Raw genomic sequence first — 20,748 nt, forward strand, 5'->3', positions numbered from 1 at the left:
TACATTAAGAATTTTTTAGGTTTGTTTGGGGTTAGTATTACTTAATTATTAATTTATCGAATTGTTGTTCATTGCATATTTGTATGTTTACATATTATGTATTTACAGGCCTATTATGCTGCTGCAAGTAAGAATTTAATCAATCCGTTGTCAGTACACATGGCAAATAAACCCCTCTTCTGTTTCACGTCCTGTATTACTTAAGGTTTCCATCATTTACTATTTATATTTATCACAGAAGAAAGATAGCAAGCAGCTCGAACAAGTGCAAAAGTAAAACTAGATTAAAAATAAAACTGAGGAACTCAGCAGGTCAGACAGCATCTGTGAAGGGGGGGGGGGGTGCCTGATCCACTAAGTTCCTCCCATAGTTTGTTTTCTACTCTAGATTCCGGCATCTAGGAGCAGAATTAGGCCATTCGGCCCATCAAGCCTACCCCTCCATTCAATCATGGCTGATCTATCTCTCCCTCTCAACCCCATTCTCCTACCTTCTCCACCATAACCCCTGACACCCGCACTAATCAAGAATCTATCCATCTCTGCCTTAAAAAACATCCATTGACTTGGCCTCCACAGCCTTCTGTGCATTCATTGTCTTGTATCTGTCCTAATATATATTTCTTTTTTTGGGGGGAGGTACTGCAGCACAGGCGCTACCTAAATGCAGCCTGTGCTTGCTGTGATTTTGCTTGTGCTGCTGTTGTTGTTGTTGTTACTGTTGCCTGTCTCGCTGAGTTACTCCAGCATTTTGTGTCTTATCTTCTGGCTTGAGTCAAGTGCTGTTGTTGTTGTTACTGTTGCAGCTTCCGGTCCTTCAGCACAGGGGGCGCTGTCGGACGGGGACTCGCATCCCTCCCTCCCTCTTCCCCCGTCTTAAAGGCGAGGTGCTGCGACACGACCTTTAATGATTTTGCCGACTTGGGTTCGGCGGGCGAGTGACCGTTGGGTCGGGTTGGGCGGGAGGGAGAAGTGCGGCCTCTTGGAGCGGCTGAATCCTTGGCGTCCGGGGACCGCCGGCGGCGGCAGCGGCAGCGGCGGCTCGACGATGGGAAAGAAGACGATGAAGAAGAAGAAGTCGTCGGCGGCGGGGGAGGCGTTGTACTGCGCGGTGTGCAGGCAGACGTGGTTCGGCGGCCGGGGGCATGTGCACGGCGTGAGGCACCAGGCCAGGCTCGGGGCGCTGCTGGGCCGCTTCGCGCTGAAGGTGAGCGGCTCTTAAAGGCGCTGTCCCCCTCCTGCCCCGATAAACGTCGGCCAAACACACGAAATAAAAGCCCGCCTTGAGGCGTCAAAGTAAGCCGAGTGTGGGCAGGAATGGACAGCAAGATGCCAGTTCACACAAAAATGCTGGAGTGACTCAGAGGGACAGGCAGCATCTCTGGATGACATTTAAGGTCGAGACTCTTCTTCACACCTCATTTTCCTTACCATAAACGTCTCCTTTGATCTCTCGTTTTCACACCTTGCCCTTCCATATCTCTAGTTTCCCTTTGCTCTGACACTCAGTCTGAAGAAGAGTCTCGACCCAAAACGTCGATGTACAGTCAAATTAGTCAGTGAACTAGGATGGATGATGTGGGGGGGGGGGGAATGGAGAGAGAGGGAAAGCAAGGGTTACTTGAAGTTAGAGAAGTCAATATTCATACCGCAAGCTGCCCAAGCGAAATATCAGTTTGCAATACAAGTCTGAAGAAGGGTCTCGACCTGAAACGTCACCCATTCCTTCTCTCCAGAGATGCTGCCTGACCGCGATGAGTTACTCCAGCATTTTGTGTCTATTTTCTTCAGACTGATTTTGATATTGGTATTGGTTTAATACTGTGTGTTGTATACCAACATACAGTAAAAAGCTTTGTTTGCATGCTGTCAAATGATACCATTAAAATGAATACAATAAAACTGTACACAATTACAACAGAAGATAGACACAAAGTGCTGGAGTAACTCAGCAGGACAGGCAGCATCTCTGGAGAAAAATGAATGGGTGATGTTTTGGTCGAGACCCTTCTTCAGACTGAGAGTCGGGGCAATGGGAAACTAGAGAGATAGAATGGTAAGGTGTGAAAATGAGAGCTCAATGGGCACGTTGATCAAGGAAAACGTAGAATGGATCATTGTTAGCTAGGGGAAGGTGACAACGAGGCACACTTTTAAGAGACAATGAGACAACGAGGTACAATTTAATCAGGAGTACAGTCAAATTAGTCAGTGAATTAGGATGGGGGGGGGGGGGATGGAGAGAGAGGGAAAGCAAGGGTTACTTGAAGTTCGAGAAGTCAATATTCATACCGCTGGGTTGCAAGCTGCCCAAGCGAAATATCAGGTTGAAATACAAGTCTGAAGAAGGGTCTCGACCTGAAATGTCACCCATTCCTTCTATCCAGAGAAGCTGCCTGTCTCGCTGAGTTACTCCAGCATTTTGTGTTTTATCTTCTGGCTTGAGTCAAGTATGTAGGAAGGAACTGCAGATGCCGGTTTACACAGAAGGTAGGGGCTTGAGGGGTGTTGGAGAGCAGTGGGATCTCAGAGTGCAGATACATAGTTCCTTGAAAGTGGCATCACAGATAGATGAGGTGATCAAAAAGTATTTTGGTACTTTAGTCTTCGTAGTCGGCATAGAAGTTGGACTGTTATGTTACAAGATACTGGAGAGGCTGCATTTTGAGTATTGTGTTCAGTTTTGATTACCCTGCTATAGGAAGGATGTCGTTAAAGCTGGAAAGGTGCAGAGAATAGACACAAAAAGCTGGAGTAACTCAGCGGGACAGGCAGCATCTATGGAGAGAAGGAATTGGTGATATTTCGTGTCAAGACCCTTTTTTGGACTGGTTAGGGATAAGGAAAACGAGAGATATAGACGGTGATGTAGAGAGATAAAGAACCATGAATAAAAGATATGCAAAAAAGTAACGAAAACAAAGGAAACAGGCCATTGTAAGCTGTTGGTAGGGTGAAAATAAGAAGCTAGCTGGACTTGGGTGGGGAAGAGATAGAGAAGATTTACGAGGATGTTGCTAGGACTTGAGGGTCTGAACAATAGGGAGAGATTGGGCAGGTTAGGACTTTATTCCTTGGAGCGCAGGAGGCTGAGGGATGATCTTTTAGAGGTGTACGAAATCATGAGCGGGAATGGGAATAGGGTGAATGCACAGAGTATTTTACTCACAGGGGAATTAAGAACTAGAGCATGAATCCATTTTGTTCCTACTAAATATGTATATACTTGTGGTTGTGCTGCTCATGAGATGTGAACAAATCTCAGATGAATATATGTTTTCTGCCCTTTAAAAGAATAAGCAAGAATGATTGTAGAACTGCAACCGGTGGAAACCCACTGAGCAAAGAAGAACTTGGTTCATTCAACTGTTCAATTGGTATTTGAGGGGGGTACACAGTTTTATTTATACACAGGCATAATAAACATTGATTCATAGAGGGCTCCCAACCACAAACAACAGCTATTCATGTTCTCCAGAGATGCTGCCTGACACAATGAGCTATTTGGCACTTTGTGCCTTTCTTTATTGATTCATAGAGAACTCCCTTAATGTTTATCATTAAAAAAAATACGATATAAATCATCTGCTGTGGTTTCCATTTTGTTGAGTGGTATCATTCAGCCATAGGCATCAGGACCATTGGCAAGAGGCGATGCCAGTCATATAATTCAGTCGTTGTTTTTAACCTTCAATGTATAATCAAAAACATTTTGTGTTTTGCTTAAAACTGCAAAACTGTTATCCCAGAGCTTTGAGAAGTAAGTGACCTTGATGTCTTGCTGACTTGGGAATTGTACACTATAATTGCACAGTTGGCTTACAGTAGTTTAGCAATGTACTCATTGCTTGAGGTTCTTTTATTTTATACTCTAGTCATAATTAGAAATGTCTTTTGCATTTTATTTGAAATTGCATTTAAGTAATTTTATTTGTATAAGGAGCCGGGTAAGAAAAATGCAACATTTTATTCTTAATGTACCTTCATCGAGATAATGAATCCAATCTTTACCCAATTGCAAGGTCATTATTCAACCTTCTGCCTAAGGAATATAGGCCAAACAAACCTGTTTTTATTAACTGAAACAAAGCTCTAATTTCAGATGTGTAGGAAAAATGGTTTAAATTGAAGGTAGCATCTCTGGAGAGAAGGAATGGGTGACGTTTCTGGTCGAGACCCTTCTTCAGACTGATCAAGTCTGAAGAAGGGTCTCAACTCGAAACGTCACTCATTCCTTCTCTCCAGAGATGCTGCCTGACCCGCTGGGTTACCCCAGCATTTTGTGACTACCTCTAATTTCAGATATTCTCTGAAGCTTGATTTTTTTTTTTTTAAGTCTGGTTTTATAGGCAGTCCCTCACTCATGAAACTAAATGTGTCATTCTGTGTGTTTAGAGCAAAGGGATATAACAGGTGGTAATAGACAATAGGTGCAGGAGGAGGCCATTCGGCCCTTCGAGCCAGCACCGCCATTCAATGTGATCATGGCTGATCATTCTCAATCAGTACCCCGTTCCTGCCTTCTCCCCATACCCCCTGATTCCGCTATCCTTAAGAGCTCTATCTAGCTCTCTCTTGAATGCATTCAGAGAATTGGCCTCTACTGCCTTCTGAGGCAGAGAATTCCACAGATTCACAACTCTCTGGCTGAAAAAGTTTTTCCTCATCTCAGTTCTAAATGGCCTACCCCTTATTCTTAAACTGTGGCCCCTTGTTCTGGACTCCCCCAACATTGGGAACATGTTTATTGCCCCTAACGTGTCCAACCTCTTAATAATCTTATATGTTTCGATAAGATCTCCTCTCATCCTTCTAAATTTCAGTGTATACAAGCCTAGTCGCTCCAGTCTTTCAACATATGACAGTCCCGCCATTCCAGGAATTAACCTAGTAAACCTACGCTGCACGCCCTCAATAGCAAGAATATCCTTCCTCAAATTTGGGGACCAAAACTGCACACAGTACAACTGCAGAAGGACCTCTTTGCTCCTATACTCAACTCTTGTTATGAAGGCCAGCATTCCATTGGCTTTCTTCATTGCCTGCTGTATCTGCATGCTTCCTTTCAGTGACTGATGCACTAGGACACTCAGATCTCATTGTACGTCCCCTTTTCCTAACTTGACACCATTCAGATAATACTCTGCCTTCCTATTCTTACCACCAAAGTGGATAACCTCACACTTATCCACACTAAACTGCATCTGCCATGCATCCGCCCACTCACACAACCTGTCCAAGTCATGCTGCAACCTCGCAGCATCTTCCTCACAGTTCACACTACCACTCAGCTTTGTATCATCTGCAAATTTGCTAATGGTACTTTTAATCCCTTCATCCAAGTCATTAATGTATATTGTAAATAGCTGCGGTCCCAGCACCGAGCCTGGCGGTACCCCACTAGTTACTGCCTGCCATTCTGAAAGGGACCTATTTATCCCCACTCTTTGCTTTCTGTCTGTCAACCAATTTTCTATCCATGTCAGTACCCTACCGCCAATACCATGTGCTCTAATTTTGCCCACTAATCTCCTGTGGGTTGGTGAATATTGAATTGCTTTCATTATTTGGGATCTTCACTGTAAAGCACAAATAATTTCATCAACTGACCATCAGATGCCTCTTGTCTGATGCACTGAGAAGACATACCAAAAAGGTTAGAATAAAAAGCAGAAGCCAAATTGTTAAACTGAATACTTTTCCCTTACAAAAGCCATCAATCTCAGTTTAGGAATTGACCAAGTCCCAGCAGCTCTCTGGGGGAAGGTAGTTTCAATTAGCTTAAACATCTTAAGTGGAAGATACTTGCTCTTTATAATCACTCCTTTCATCCCTCTGCTGCTTGCTGTCCTCAGTCTGAAATGTTGTTGCAATTCAAAGTGGTTACTGGAGATCAATTGAGAGATGCAGTATGGAAATGGGTCCTTCAGCCCACCAAGTCCCCGCCGACCATCGATCACCCATTTATCTGTTATCCCACTTTCGCATGCACATCCCACACAATGGGGGAAATGCACAGAGGCCAATTAACTAATGAACAAGCCTGTTTTGGGGATGTGGGAGGAAACCAGAGCACCCGGAGGAGACCCAAATGGTCACAGGGAGAACGTGCAATCTCCACACAGACAGCACCCAAGGTCAGGATCGAACCCGGGTCACTGGCGCTGTGAGGCTGCTCCACTGTGCTGCCTGTAATCGACCAATCTCCCCTTGTATGGCGGTCCCTCCAAGCTCGGAATCAGTCTCCCTTTACATGAGGAGACCATAAATGCCCACAACGCTCCAGGTGTGGTCTCAGGGATGATTACTGCTGAGACGTTGTAGTGTCTTCTAAAGGTAGTCGCTGTTGAACCCCCAGGTTGAAGAGGCACGGAAGACTCTTTCAGAAGTGAAAGTGGAGAAATATGACTTCACCCGGCACGAGGAGAATTTCTGGTGCCACTGCTGTAATGGAGACGCGAAGAAACACATCACGAATGAGAGCCTTGCAGTGCTGTACGGAGGGCTGCTGGAACACTTTGCGAGGTACAGTATCTGCAATTTCTTACAACTTTATGCTGTGTGTAGTCCAGTGAAGTGAGAAATTGCAGAGTTGTGGATGCAGCACAGTCCATCACAGACCAGATGTCCCACATTTGACTCCATCTACATTTTATGCTGTCTCAGAAAAGCAGCCAACATTCTCAAAGACTGTAAGAAGGAACTGCAGATGCTGGTTTGCACTGAAGTTAAGACACTAAAGGCTGGAACAACTCAGCAGGTCAGGCAGCATCTCTGGAGAAAAGGGATAGGTGACGTTTTGGGTCGAGTCTGATGAAGAGTCTCAACCCGAAATGTCACCTATTCCTTTCCTCCAGAAATGCTGCATGACCCGCTGAGTTACTCTAGCTTTTTGTGTTTATTATCAAAAGACATCCCACCCCGTCATACCACCGTCTCCCAGCTCCTGTCAGGAAGAAGATACAGAAGTTTAAAAGCACGCACCACCAGACTCTCTAATCAGGCTTCTGAACAATCCTGCCTAAAGCTAGGTTATTGTCTGACCTCTCTCTGTCCTATTGTGGACACTGGACTTTGTCAATGGAACTGGTGCGCTACAATGCTGAGGACTCTGTTCTACACTCTGCATCTTCCCATTTGCTCTACCTATGGTACTTGTGTGACCTAATTGTATTTATGTATGATATTTGATCTGACTGGATAGCATGCAAAACAAAGCTTTTCATTGTACCTCTGTACACGTGACAATAATAAAGCTAAACCTAGCCTCTGGTTGTTCCACTACAGTGTAAAAATGTTACATGCTGACTTAATTTGCAAGAACATAGGAAGCTCTCGCATCTTAACTGATGGGGTTGTTCAACCGGTGTTAATTATGTTTCAAATTTCATTGCAGCTTGGAACACTTAAAACAAACCAACAAATTCTGGTGGGAACATAAAGCAGACAAAAAGTTGAAAGAGAAGTTTCTGCTCTCAGGAGATGTTTATGAAAAGTAAGTAATGGATTTCAGCTCTGTGTTGCATTGCCAAAAACAGAGTTGCATAAATCAGCAACAGTAAAAGGAAACCGTTCAGTAAGTGAATGTGGATCTATCCATATTGTCTGACGGTTTCAGTAGTTTAGTTTCGAGCTAAAGCACGGAAACAGGCCCACCGAGTCTGCACTGACCAGCGATCCCCACGCATTAACACTATCCAGCACACACTAGGGACAATTTACACTTATACCAAGCCAATTAACCTACACACCTGTCCGTCTTTGTCGTATGGGAGAAAACCGGGGATCCCGACGAAAACCCACGCAGGTCACGGGGAGAATGTACAAACTTTACAGACAACATCCGTAGTCAGGATTGAACCTGGGTTTCTGGCACTGTAAGGCAGCAACTCACCCGCTGCACCACTGTGCTGCAACACAGTAGTATGTGCTTGCTTTTCTTTGCTCTCTCTGTCTCCTTGAGTTCATTTCCATTCATGGGTGAATGTTCTAATCACGTTTGATAAAAAGCATTGCAGCAGATTAGATAGAAAGCATTGCAGGTTAGTAAATTAATTGGCTTCTGTAAATCGTCCCTAGTCTGTAGGTTGGGAAAGTGGGATAACATATGACTGATAAGACACAAAATGCTGGAATTACTCAGCGGGACAGGCAACATCTCTGGAGAGTAGGAATGGGGTGACGTTTCAGGTCGAGACCCTTCTCCAGCATTTTGTGTCTACCAAGGACCTATTTATTCCTACACTTTGTTTTCTGTGAACACAGAACAGTACAGCACAAGAACAAGCCCTTCAACCCACATTTTAACTGCTAATGTCCAAGCTTTATCCCGAATTCTCTTTTAATTTATCAAGGTTCAAAGTGGCTGTCGCGAAGGCAGTGGCAAACTACGAAGAGAAGGAAGATGAATATATTAAACAGGTATGGGGCAGTTAAAATGGATGCAAGTGAATGAGCTGCCGTATATGTTATTGAGGAATTAGCTGTAGTTTTGGGTAACCATTCCCTCTTCTTGACTCAGTTAATTGTAGGTTAGAACAATGGTTCTAACATGGCATTGTATTGCAGCACTGATGAAAATAAACTAAACTCAAAACTATTCCCTGGAGTTGCCATATTTTGGCTGCAATCCCTTATTTCGTAGAGCCTGTCCATATACCTCCTCCCTCGCCTCCATCCAGGGACCCCAGCAGTCCTTCCAGGTGAGACAGAGGTTAACGTTCACTTCTTCTAACCTCATCTACTGCATTTGGTGTTCCTGATGTGGCCTCCTGTACATTGGTGGGTCCAAATACTTGTGCTCAGTACGCCAAGGCTTGGATTTCCCAATTGCAAGCCGTTTTAACTCCCCTTCTCACACCGTCCTTAATGTTCTGGGCCTCCTCCATTACCAGAGTGAGGCCACGTGCAAACTGGAAGAACAGCATTTTGCATTCCACTTGGGTAGCTTACGACCCAACATTATGAAGATTAATATTCTCCAATTTTAGGTCACTAAATCCATCCCTCTTTTCACCCCCTCTCTCCCCTGTGCCTCACATTGACGCAAATATTTCTCCTCCTCACCCTCCTCTTCCACTTACATACCTTCTTCCAGCTTCACAATTCACAACTCTCCAATCCTTCTCTCACACCTTCTGTCTTACAATTTCTGGCCTTTCTCCAACCATCTGCCCATCAAAACCTCCTCTTGCCCAGGCTTTGTCCTGCTCCTCCCCTCTTCCATCTTTCTTCTCTTTCCCCACACACCACAATCAGTCTGAAAGGTCCCGACCCGAAGCGCAACATATCTATGTTTTCCAGAGATGCTGCCTGTTATTCCAGCACTTGCAAGTCTAAACAAGCATCTGCAGTTCCTTGTGTTGCAGTACTAATTATTAATTACTGTTCACTACCTCATTGCTGTTTCTATGATGATCTCTTTGTGCAAATTGTGTGCTGGTTATAACAGCGACAACAAAAAATACCTAATTGAGTATTGAGTTGTTTGGGGATTCTGATGTTTTTGAAAAACACTCTGTAAATTAAAGGTTTTTGTTCATTACTGCATATATTGCTCATGTCATCTACACTGCAGTAAGGTCTGGCGTGTTGCTGTGGAGACCAAAGATGATGGGAAAATTGCTGGGTACATCATCTGGCTTTTCTATGCAACGCCTCTCAGCCTGTATCAGTTGATGATTTAGTTGCCTTGCCTGCCTCCACTCTAAATTATAAGTGGTGCATGGTTAATGGAGGCACAGTGGGAGAGGTTTGGGGTGAAACAAACAACTTGTTTCCCAAATAGAAAATTGTTTATCAACCCAATCATAAAATATCCATCGCTTCACTTAACAATCTTGAACTGTTTGGTGGAAATTCACTCCTGAATTTGTGAGGGTATATTTTTTTAAGAGGAAAATGTAACGGTAATGTTCAAATAAAATGTGAACGCGGAGTGATATATTTTGCATTAAATTCTGCATAATGCAATGTGTTTTTTGATTAGAATTTTAATTTATTTAGGCATATATAGAAAAGCAGTGCTGGCCAAAAACTCACCTTCTGTTGAGATTCTTTAAACATTGCTTTAGACATTAGAGATACAAACACAGACCCTTTGGCTCACCAAGTCCGTGTCGACCAGTACACTAGCACTATCCTACACACTAGGTCAATTTACAATTTTTACCAAAGCCATTTAACCTACAAACCTGCACGTCTTTGGAGTGTGGGGGAAAACCGGAGCACCCGAGAAAAACCCACGTGGTCACAGGGAGAACATACGAACTCCGTACAGACAGCAAACATAGTCGGGATTAATCCCGGGTCTCTGGTGTTATAAGGCAGCAACTCTACCTCTGCTCCACCGTGCCTCTCCCTGTCAGGGCTAGTTGTAGTTACTGCTGCAGATAATATCTAATATACTGGAGTTATAATTGTATTTGTAGGAATTCTTTCTACTAATTTAAAGAAATTAACAGTTCCATTTTACTTGTGTTGTTTGCTCTGTTTAATAGTTTGTACATTTTGGCATTATTTTCTGTGCTGGCCCCTTGAACCTTTACACCAGTCATGAGTGACTTTGGTTCTTTTTTTTATGTTCTCTATAGGAAGCGGAGTACATTCGCGAAGTGGATCGGAGAAGGCAAGAGGTACTGCAGGCTGCCTTTGAGGTTGGTTTTACCTGGATGAGCCTGAACAGTATCCATGGCAACTGTTGCATTTTACATCAATTGATCTATAAATTGCACAATGATTCTGTCAGATCAAAATTAGGCACCTAGTTGGTTAGCTGTAATGGCAGTGTGGCGTTAAGCCCTAGGAAGATGGCTTGGTTTGAGTCCAAATGCTACTTCAGCTGATGTTGCTTCTAGCACCAGTAGAGTTGTGTGCACTATTAATGCACTGTTGACCTCTTGAGGGCATGAAAGGTGCTGCAGAAATGGAAGAATGGATTTTCTTTGCAAATCCAGGAATGAGGTTCTTGCTGTCAATGGCAGGCCTGCGAAGCTCCTCCCTTTCCCTCTCTGCAGTGTCTCCACCTACAATTCCTACCCTTAAGAGTATCTTATTTGCTGATGTAAAAGGAAGACAAGATTCGTGCTGGCATGGCTCCGTCCCATCACGGAATTGTTACAGAATTCAGATACTGAGGCGGCACAGTGGAGCAGCGGTAGAGTTGCTGCCTTGCAGCGCCACAGACCCGGGCCCGATCCTGACTACGGGTGCTTGTCTGTGTGGAGTTTGTACGTTCTCCCTGTGACCTGCGTGGGTTTTCTCCGGGATCTTCGGTTTCCTCCCACACTCCAAAGGTGTACGGTTTTGTAGGTTAATTGGCTTGGTTTAATTCTAAATTGGCCCTCGTGTGTGTAGGATGGTGTTAGTGTGCGGGGATCGCTGGTCGGCGGTTTCCGTGCCTTTTCTCTAAACTAAACTAAACGGCTGGTATAGCAGAATACCCAGTTCCTGATGGAGGACGGGTTTAGTGATGGATGAAAAAATCCTAAGCAATGTTGAGTCCTTTGCTATATTACAACCAAAGTAGCCCAAACTCTAACAAAGCTGACCTTAACTCCCAGAGTGTAGAATCACAAATTTAACCTCTTGCCTTGCAAAGTAAAGCAATTACTTGAGGTAATGACTTTGAAATAAGATTATATTTTTAACCAAATTGTTCTCTTCTATTTTGTTCCTCCGTTATTCATCCAATTCCTCACTCATCATTTTCAATGGAGAACGGCAGTACATTTATTCATTCTACACAAGTTTATAGGGAATGAGGAAAGAAATGAATTTCACTCTACCTTTTGCAGATTGGCCTCAACTTGTGTTCATTTGTATGATTTTATATTTAATACGTACATTTGGTCAAGGAAATATTCAAATTTGGAAATTGTATTTATAGTCCTCTGTCATGATTATTCCCAGGCATCGGCTTTGATTTCAAAAGCAAAAATAGAGTTAGCTGAATCAAGGGATTTGTTGTTTGAAACATGATAAAAATGGATATGTTGAGAGTTACAATCAGTAGATTGATTCCTGATCGGGGCAGCAGAGTGGTGCAGCTACCTCATGCCACCAGAGATCTCTGTTTGATCCTAGCCTCTGATGTCTGTATGGAGTTTGTACACTCTCCCTGCGACTGCATGGGTTTTCTCTCGTTGCTCCTGTTTCCTCCCACATCCCAAAGACGTGTGGGTTTGTGGGTTAACTGGCCTCTGTAAAATTGCCCCTTGTGTGTGTAGGGAGTTGATGCAAAAGTGGGATAACATAGAGCTAGTGTGAACAGGTGATCGATGGTCGGTGTGGGCTGAAGGGCCTGTTTCCATGCTTATCTTTTAATCAATCTACGTTTCGGAGAGACTGGGTATTTTGCATTATCTACCTGCTTTTATTAAACAAATGCTTTTAACATTTGTTAAACAGTTTATTAGCATTTGTTAAATTGTCAATCAAAACTATCAACACATTGTATTTTCCTACAGGTGTGTTTTTTTTCCTCTTGTACACTATTTGGAACAATATACAGCAAGTCCTCTTACTTAAAGAACAAGGGGCTAATAAATATAACTACAGTAATTCATAAAAATGACATTGAACTATGAAGAAATCTGTCATTGTGAAAAATATAAATACTTCTCAATGCAGGACATTCAAACTGGACATTTTGTTAAATGTAGGAAACGTAGAAAAATTAAATGTTTTAAAAGTTGAGGAAATATCGATTAGCTTTTGGCTTGCCTTCATAATCTTTTCCTGCCACCCCGCCACCTATTTGTACATGATTCGTTATGATTCTAAATACCAAACCCTTGCGACTTGGGCAATCTATGGATTTGCAATTCATCTGCGATGTGTTTTAAAGCACGGTGTAATAGCCTCTCTCCTCAATTCTTGAAGCTGAATGATTCTCCATATTTGTGTTTAAAAACACTTCCCTCTATTGATCTGTCAGATGGTCTAGTGATGTGTGAGGGACACCTACTTGCCCAGCCCTGAACCTGCCGATGCAGCCAAGAGAATGAGTTTGTAGCAGCAAGGCTGTTCTCCAAATATAACAAAGCGAGCTCATGGAATATAGAATGTGTTGTGGGTTATTCCCAAAGATCACCCTGGGAAAACACAGTATTCATTGTTGAATACATGAAAGCCTTGGAGCAATTTGTAGATGTATAATTTGGTTACTTTGCAATACAAGTCCACCATCGATTTGTTTTTTCCCAGCAACTGATGGTCCGGCACTTCCTTTAATCTGGACAAATTTCCGAGAGCACACTTTAAATTCCCCAGGAGGCCACAGAGGGCGCTGCATGTGATGTGCGCTCTTCTGTGACGCGGCCCACTGTCCCAAAAGAGTTCTCTGTTTACATCTGCAGTTGTTGCTGGTGATCCTCGGTTTTGTGCAATTCTGAGCTTATTTTGCTTGCACTTAACCCTGGCTATGACTTCTAAGCAAGGTCCAAGTGACAGTCGTAGTGTCAAGCATAAGCACGTTTAATTTACTTTTAATATTTGTTTTAAGTAAGTTTTTATCAGCCCATGTTGCTTTAGAGACATGGGAAGGGTATAATTAGTGGGTCAGAGGTGCATTGTTGTATCATTATTACATGGCCTCTGTTGGTGCTGCTAAATGATAATCCGGCAAGGCTCTGGAACCACGGGTGCAGCAAAGTCAGTGGTGGACCTGTAGTTATTTTAACATAGTGTTTTAAGCTTTAAGAAGCATTGATTTTTCCTGAATCAAAACCAGCCACAGACAGAGCAAAATTCTATCGATGGACTCCTGGCGTTTGCAGCCACTCATGATGGGTGAGTATTTTGTTTCCATTTATTAAATACTGGTGTGTTGTGGAACTCTTTAAATATTATTGCCTCCAGAGTTGTGCTGATGAGCAATTTTCTACAAGAGCTGCAAATGGCTTCAGAGTGAGAGAGAGGAAAATTCTCCCCAGGTTCTGCTCTTAACTGGTGTCCATTGTAGGAAGGTTCATAAGTGATAGGAGCAGAATTGGGCCATTCGGCCAACCAAGTCTATTCCACCATTCAATCATGGCTGATCTATCTCTCCCTCTCAATCCCATTCTCCTGCCTTCTCTCCATAACCCCTGGCACCCATATTAATTGGATATAAAATCCAATGGAGAACGCCAGTACATTTTTTCATTTTATGTTTATAGGGAGCGAGAAGAGAATTTATACCAACTTCAGTAAAAGGCCTGCTGTGAATACCCAATGGGCATCTAGTAATACTGTACCATGAATTCCAGAGGGTTGATGAAACTGAAAGTAGTCTTGTGTTCTCAATAATTATGGTCCTAATATGCTTAGCAATCGTATGACTTTACTGGATGGTATGTAAAACCAAGAATTTCACTGTACCTAGGTAAATATGATATTAAATTATCATTGAATTGAGCAGAGCAAAAGAACAATAATGTTGTTAATAGTGAGTTAGAGATTCTTGATTTTAGTTAGCCTGCATTAATCAGTCTGTGTTATCAACCAGCCTATTAGTTCGTACAAATCTTGCCCCTCTCCCCAAAAATAAAATTAATATTAATCTCAGTTAAGGTAAAGAGAACTGCATTTTCACAGAAAATATTTTATTTCCCTGCAAGTCATGATCTCGGAAGCTACATCGCCGAAGAGGCAGAAGCTGGACCAAGTGGAGTGAATAACACTAGTCATTCTGGTGACATGACAAACGGACAAGCCTTGACTTTCATTGGTGACCAGGTGATGTGTCCATGTATAGTTAATGTCAAATGAAGTGATAATGTGTAGTCGGCAACTTAGTTTGTTGCTATCCAATACACATACAAGGTAACAATTCTAAAGCCACTGTATCCAATTCTATTGCATTGAGCAATGCAAGTGAATCACTCAATTTTGTAGTCTGAGGGTAACTATGCATTTGTTCGTCCAGTCTCTTCCACTCTCGCGCTCTCTGACTTTCAAAGCTGATTGTTGCATGGGTGTGATCGACCATGTGCGCCTCCACCTCTTTGCCTCCCCCCCGCCCTCTACTTTCAGTCTGAAGAAGGGTCCCGACCTGAAACGTCACCTATCCTTTTTCTCCAGAGATGCTGCAGAGTTACTCCAGCACTTTGGTGGTCCCAACTGCTTGGTCTATGCTAATGGCACTGTAACTCCCAAGCACTAACCTCCACTCAATGACACCTTGAGACGGTTTATGTTGTGTGTTAATCCAATATTTCTGTTCCAGAATACCCATTACGCTCTGTGTAAAAAAGATTCCCCTCGGGTTTCTATATTTTTCCCCTCTCACTTTAAACCTATGTCCTCTGGTTCTTGATTCCCCTACCCTAGGTAAAAGACTGTGCATTCATTCTATCCTGCTTATGATCCTCTGTTAGATCACCTCTCAGCCTTCTATGCTCCAGGGAAAAGAGTCCCAGCCTGTCCGATCTATCTCCTTGTAACTCTAGCCCCTCTATTTCTGGAGGCTGCTGACCTTGAGGTAACGTATCGCGTGTTCAGTTCCCCAGGTGAGTTGCCCAGAAGATAGCGGCCGGGACGGGAGCAGAGAAATGGGGCGTGCCGTGTCCCACGGTTGAGTGAGTGCGGGACGGGAGTTTAGAGTGGCGAGGCTGCTGCCTTGCTACGGCTCACACTGGGGCCCATCCACCGACACTGCAGCCAGCTCTGGTACAAGGGATGGCAGGTGGCATGGTGGTAGCTTGTGACCAACCACACAATGGCCCGAGCAGTCAGAGGAGTAAACGGCAGCCCGGGACAATGTGGGAATAGACCCACCCACTGCTGTGGGGCCTTTGCACTCCTCAGTTGAACGTCACACAGAGCATCCTCCTTCCACCCTTCCTGCAGTGATAAGAGGTGTATGAAATCATGACCAGGGTACTGTGATTGCAGTGTTTTACTCAGTGCACTTTAGGTGAAACGCATAGGACATAGGTTTAAAGTGAATGGGGATTTAATAGGAACCCGAGGGGGATCTTTTTGTTGAAGGGGACCAAGGGGTCATTGAAAACCTTGCGATAGGTGATTTGGAAAGTAAATGGTATATGTTTGATTTTATTGCAGGAGTATTTCAGGGGTTGGACACATTAGAGGCAGGAAACATGTTCCCAATGTTGGGGGAGTCCAGAACCAGGGGGCCACAGTTTCAGAATAAGGGGTAGGCCATTTAGAACGGAGATGAGGAAAAACGTTTTCAGTCAGAGAGTTGTGAATCTGTGGAATTCTCTGCCTCGGAAGGCAGTGGAGGCCAATTCTCTGAATGCATTCAAGAGAGCTAGATAGAGCTCAAGGATAGCGGAGTCAGGGGGTATGGGAGAAGGCAGGAACGGGGTACTGATTGAGAATGATCAGCCATGATCGCATTGAATGGCAGTGCTGGCTCGAGGAGCTGAATGGCCTTCTGCACCTATTGTCTATTTCGGTACAGGAGTAAAGGCATCACACTGCAGTTAAATGGGGCCTTGTTGAAACTACACCTAGAGTATTGTCTGGTTTTGACTTTATCTAAAATAGGATATCCATGTCACAGACGTACAGTGATGATTTAGTAAACTAGTTCCAGGAATGATTGGTTTATAATTAGAGAGATTAAGTAGATCAGGCATGTATTCCCTGGAGGTCATTAGAACGAGAAATCTCTTTGAAACATAACAATTCTTCCAGGGCTCAACATTCACGATGCAGGGAGGATATTTACGTTGGGAAGTTTAGAAGCAGAGGTTGCAGTGTCAGAACGAGTAGGCTATTTAGCATTGAAATAGAACTTTATAATGAGAAGCTTGGTGGGTATTTGGAAATGTCTAGCACAGGGTAGTGGAGTTTATTCCTTCAGAACACAAATACATTTCTGGACATTAAAAAATTCTAGGACTGAGGTGGAAGATCAGCCTTGAACTCAATGAATGACAGAAGAGTCTCGAATAGTTGGAATGCCTGTTTTTGCTCATGTTCTTAATCACCAGCTCTCCAGTGTCAAATTCTGCATTCTCAGCACCATGCAATTATTTTCTTACTTTTAACATGTTTCTGGAAAAATGCGTTTACATTTCACTCCTGACACTTTTGTCTCACCACTGTCCAACCATCTGCCAATCCACATCCCCCTCACCTGTATCCACCTATCACTTGCCAGGCTTTGTCCCACCCTCATCTCTTTTCTAGCTTCCTCCGTTCTCCATCCCCCCAACACAATCAGTCTGAAGAGTTCCAACCTGAAACGTCACTATCCATGTTCTCCAGATGCTGCCTGACCTATTGAGTTACTCCAGCATTTTGTGTCCTATGCAAGATTCGAGCACCTGCAGTTCCATGTGTCCCTGGAAAAATACTCCAAGCTAAAGTAGTTGTATTTTTTAAAACAAATTGATCAAAACCCTTTTAAAGACTCTTTGAACTATTGATTTTATTTCTGAGTAAGAATTTATTTGGACAGTGCTTGAATTGTTGAAAGCTTTCAAACATTACTTTTGATGTGAAGTGACCACATTTATGTAAGTGAATATGAATGTAGCTGACCCCTGTAGTCTGGTCACAGGTATTTGCAAAGATCAGTACAACATTGACATTTAGAATATATTTTTGGTAGTTGATTGATTTGAAATAAATTCAAAATGTTCAATGTTCTAAAGTTGTTGATCTGCCGGTTTTGTCTGTCCAGAATTTAAAATTTTCTGTTGGCTTTCCACAGTTCCAGATATCAAAATCAGAAACTGGAAATGTTCACACAGGTGATGTATACATTATGGATTTTTTTTAAAGTGTTCTATAGTCCATAATATATTGACTAATATTTTTTGTACTGGGTTGGGGAATGATGTAAAATACAGTGTGGGGAGTGATTGCAATATTCGGTGGGGGTGGGAAAGACTCGGGGAACAAACACTCAAGCAGAGAAATTTGCATTTTTAGGTATGATTGAAAATTGGTGATAATCACACTTGCCTGAAAACTGTTATTGAACACATTATTACTTATCTGATTGTTTGCACTGCATTTTACAGTGCTTCATGAAGGTTTGCAACACCCAATGGGTTAGGCAGCATGTGTGATGAGAAACAAATGCTATGACTCCTTGAGTATTGCAACATTTTCTTGAATTATTTTAAGTTTACACTTCATGTAAAGTGGAATTGTCCAATACCCTAAATTTACCCTTATATTTTTTGTTTTCACTATTTGCAGAAACCTGAACACCAATATTCACTTTGAGCATAATTTACTATTTTTTATAAATCCTCATTTCTTCCATGTCATGTTGTGACTTCTCTGCAGCCTTTGTGGCTTCTCTCTTTTGAAGTTTGAGTTTGCTGCTCCACATATGAGGCTTACTCCCTACTGGGGTCTTTGATTATGCATATAAGCATCAAATATCCTACCCATTTAACTAAGGATGGTTATAAATTACTATATTTCAGTTTAAACCTTGCCAGAGGCTAATGTGCTCTACATCTGACTACAGGTGCAACTCCACCATGGCTCCTTGATGAGGAGGATGCACGTACAACAAAACCAATAGGACCTTCTCATGAAGAGTTTCTCCAGCAGAGTATGTGTTTGATATTCCGAATGGCTGTTAAGTTTTCCTTTATTTACTCCTGCGGATGTGGGCAACAATGGCAAGACCAGCATTTAACTATAGAAACAAGGAACTCCAGATATACAGTGTTGAAGTAATTCAGAGGGTCAGGCAGCATCTCTGAAGAAAAAAGAGATGCTACCTGATCCGAGTTACTCCAGCACTTCATTCTACATAATCCTGGCGAGCAGCTTGGAGAGCTGATTTCTTGAATTACCGACAAAACAAAAATGGATTTGGGCAAGTAATTAAACTAATTGCTAGGTTGTAGGGAACTGATACTCATCGGAACTGTTCTAGAGTTGGAAAAGATTTGATGGGCCAAATGGCCTCCTGTGCTATAACTCATATATACACATACTCATACTCACAAATACACACGTATAGATTATATATATATATACACTCACACAAAACACAGTGCAATAACAACAATAATCTATATAGTTTAAGTGTGGCCTCCGCTTTTGATAAGTCCGTGTTTGGTTCTGATTTCAACCTTTGAAAAGGTGATGCACCCAGATATTTTACTCCAGTGAAGCATAATCCTTGTTAGATAGTATTTGAAGTACAAGGGAACAGGCCAGACCAATCACATAATTGCCAATCTGTAAGCAACACGCCATTTTCGGTCTGAAGAGGGTCTCGACCCGAAACGTCACCCATTCCTTCTATCCAGAGATGCTGCCTGTCCTGCTGAATTTCTCCAGCATTGTGTCTATATACATCATTATTTATTTTTATTTGCTGGTACTTTTTTGATCTCTAATTTTAGAAGAGAGAGAGAAACTGAAGAAACTTCCTCCAAATAGAGTTGGTGCCAATTTCAACCACTTGTCAGAAACGGATGAATCCTGGTTGCCTTCATTTGGCAGAGTGTGGAATGATGGCAGGAGGTGGCAATCCAGGTAAGACTTCAGGCTGTTCCCCACCTAACATAAAACCCATTTCTAAACAATCCCACCCCATCTATTTCTAATGTCCATTCCCTACGTCTCAGAACTCCAAATCAAACTAATGTTCACCTAACCCCTTCCAAAGCTTTAGCTTTGTCTAGTTCAATGTGGTTCCATTACTGCTTTTAAATGTACATGGTACTGAATTTTGACCACCCCTCAATTTTAACTTTTTCAGGCATCAGTTCCGGTTAGAAGGAGGCAAGAAAAGCAGAAAGCGCAGGAGAGATGACCAGTAGAGCTGATTAAATTGAAGTATTTAAACTCAGCATAATGGCTGATTTTGGAATGTAGTTTGTAAATGTAACTAAATTGCACCAAAAGTTTGTCAAATTCATAATTTAAGTCATTTAGTAACTGCTAGTTATACTTTGAGAATACAATTACTTGGCTGGGATTGTATGCCCTGTGATGGCATGAGTACAGGCCATTCCTGGGTAACAAACAAGTAATGTCTTTGCAGACTCCATAAAATGCACAAAACTTACCTTCACGGTACTCCAATGAATGGTATCAGAAGCACTTAAGTCTAATCAGATAGATCACTAAGGGGAGGCACAGGTTACTAATTCTGTAGTTTTGATTTTAAATAACAGTGTGATCATATGGGTGTCCAGAAATTGAATTTCCTTTACATTCTCTCTAGCACACTCTCATCCTAAGTAACCAACTAATACTCCCAACTACACTCTAACCAATGTTTTGTATAGTTGCAACAAAGCCCCCATTTTAATTTTCCATGCCCCAATCCACGATGGCAAGCTTTCATTATCTCATCCGCCCGTTGTTGTGATGGACTTAAACCGCAAGATCTTTGTTCATCAACATTCCGTACTGCTCTACCCTCAACTGTGTCTGTTGTGCCTCATTTGACTTCCTGAAATGCATTATCTGTAATATATATTTTTGTCTAAGTTCAGCTTCCTTGCTGCAGTGTCTATCATTTAAAATAAACATTGCCAGTTTACTGGCAGCTTGTTCAAGAATTGAGGTTTGAAATTTATCCCAAACAAGCCATATTTAAAATCATTGCTCATGCAGCAGTCTAATCAAACTGAAGATAAATGATTGTGCATTATCGTAGTGGAAAAATGCTAAAAAGCCTAAAGGGTTACTGTTCACAATTGACCAAAAATCATTATCCAACAGCCAATAAAACTATCACGATCATCAGAGATGTAATGGCAGGATCTACAATAAATAATGCAGCTAACAACTGCCATAGATACTGAT

General features: G+C 42.5%; 1 protein-coding gene across 2 annotated transcripts; it reads left to right on the forward strand.

Annotated features, from left to right (window-relative positions):
• Window positions 1-1,006: 1,006 nt before the first annotated feature.
• cenatac (centrosomal AT-AC splicing factor) lies at window positions 1,007-20,473 on the forward strand. 2 transcript variants are annotated; one of them, XM_078426887.1, is made up of 11 exons: window positions 1,007-1,207; window positions 6,359-6,525; window positions 7,397-7,495; window positions 8,355-8,421; window positions 10,593-10,655; window positions 13,733-13,791; window positions 14,601-14,718; window positions 17,672-17,711; window positions 18,443-18,529; window positions 19,335-19,467; window positions 19,694-20,473. In XM_078426887.1, the coding sequence occupies exons 1-11, from the start codon at window positions 1,049-1,051 to the stop codon at window positions 19,752-19,754; spliced, it is 1,053 nt and encodes a 350-aa protein (XP_078283013.1). In that variant the 5' UTR covers window positions 1,007-1,048; the 3' UTR covers window positions 19,755-20,473. The 2 variants fall into 2 exon arrangements, with proteins under 2 accessions (XP_078283013.1, XP_078283012.1); XM_078426886.1 differs by having other exon boundaries at window positions 1,024-1,207; window positions 10,593-10,634.
• Window positions 20,474-20,748: the final 275 nt, after the last annotated feature.

Source organism: Rhinoraja longicauda, chromosome 32 (genome assembly GCF_053455715.1).
Source record: "Rhinoraja longicauda isolate Sanriku21f chromosome 32, sRhiLon1.1, whole genome shotgun sequence".
In the NCBI taxonomy this organism is placed as follows: domain Eukaryota; kingdom Metazoa; phylum Chordata; class Chondrichthyes; order Rajiformes; family Arhynchobatidae; genus Rhinoraja; species Rhinoraja longicauda.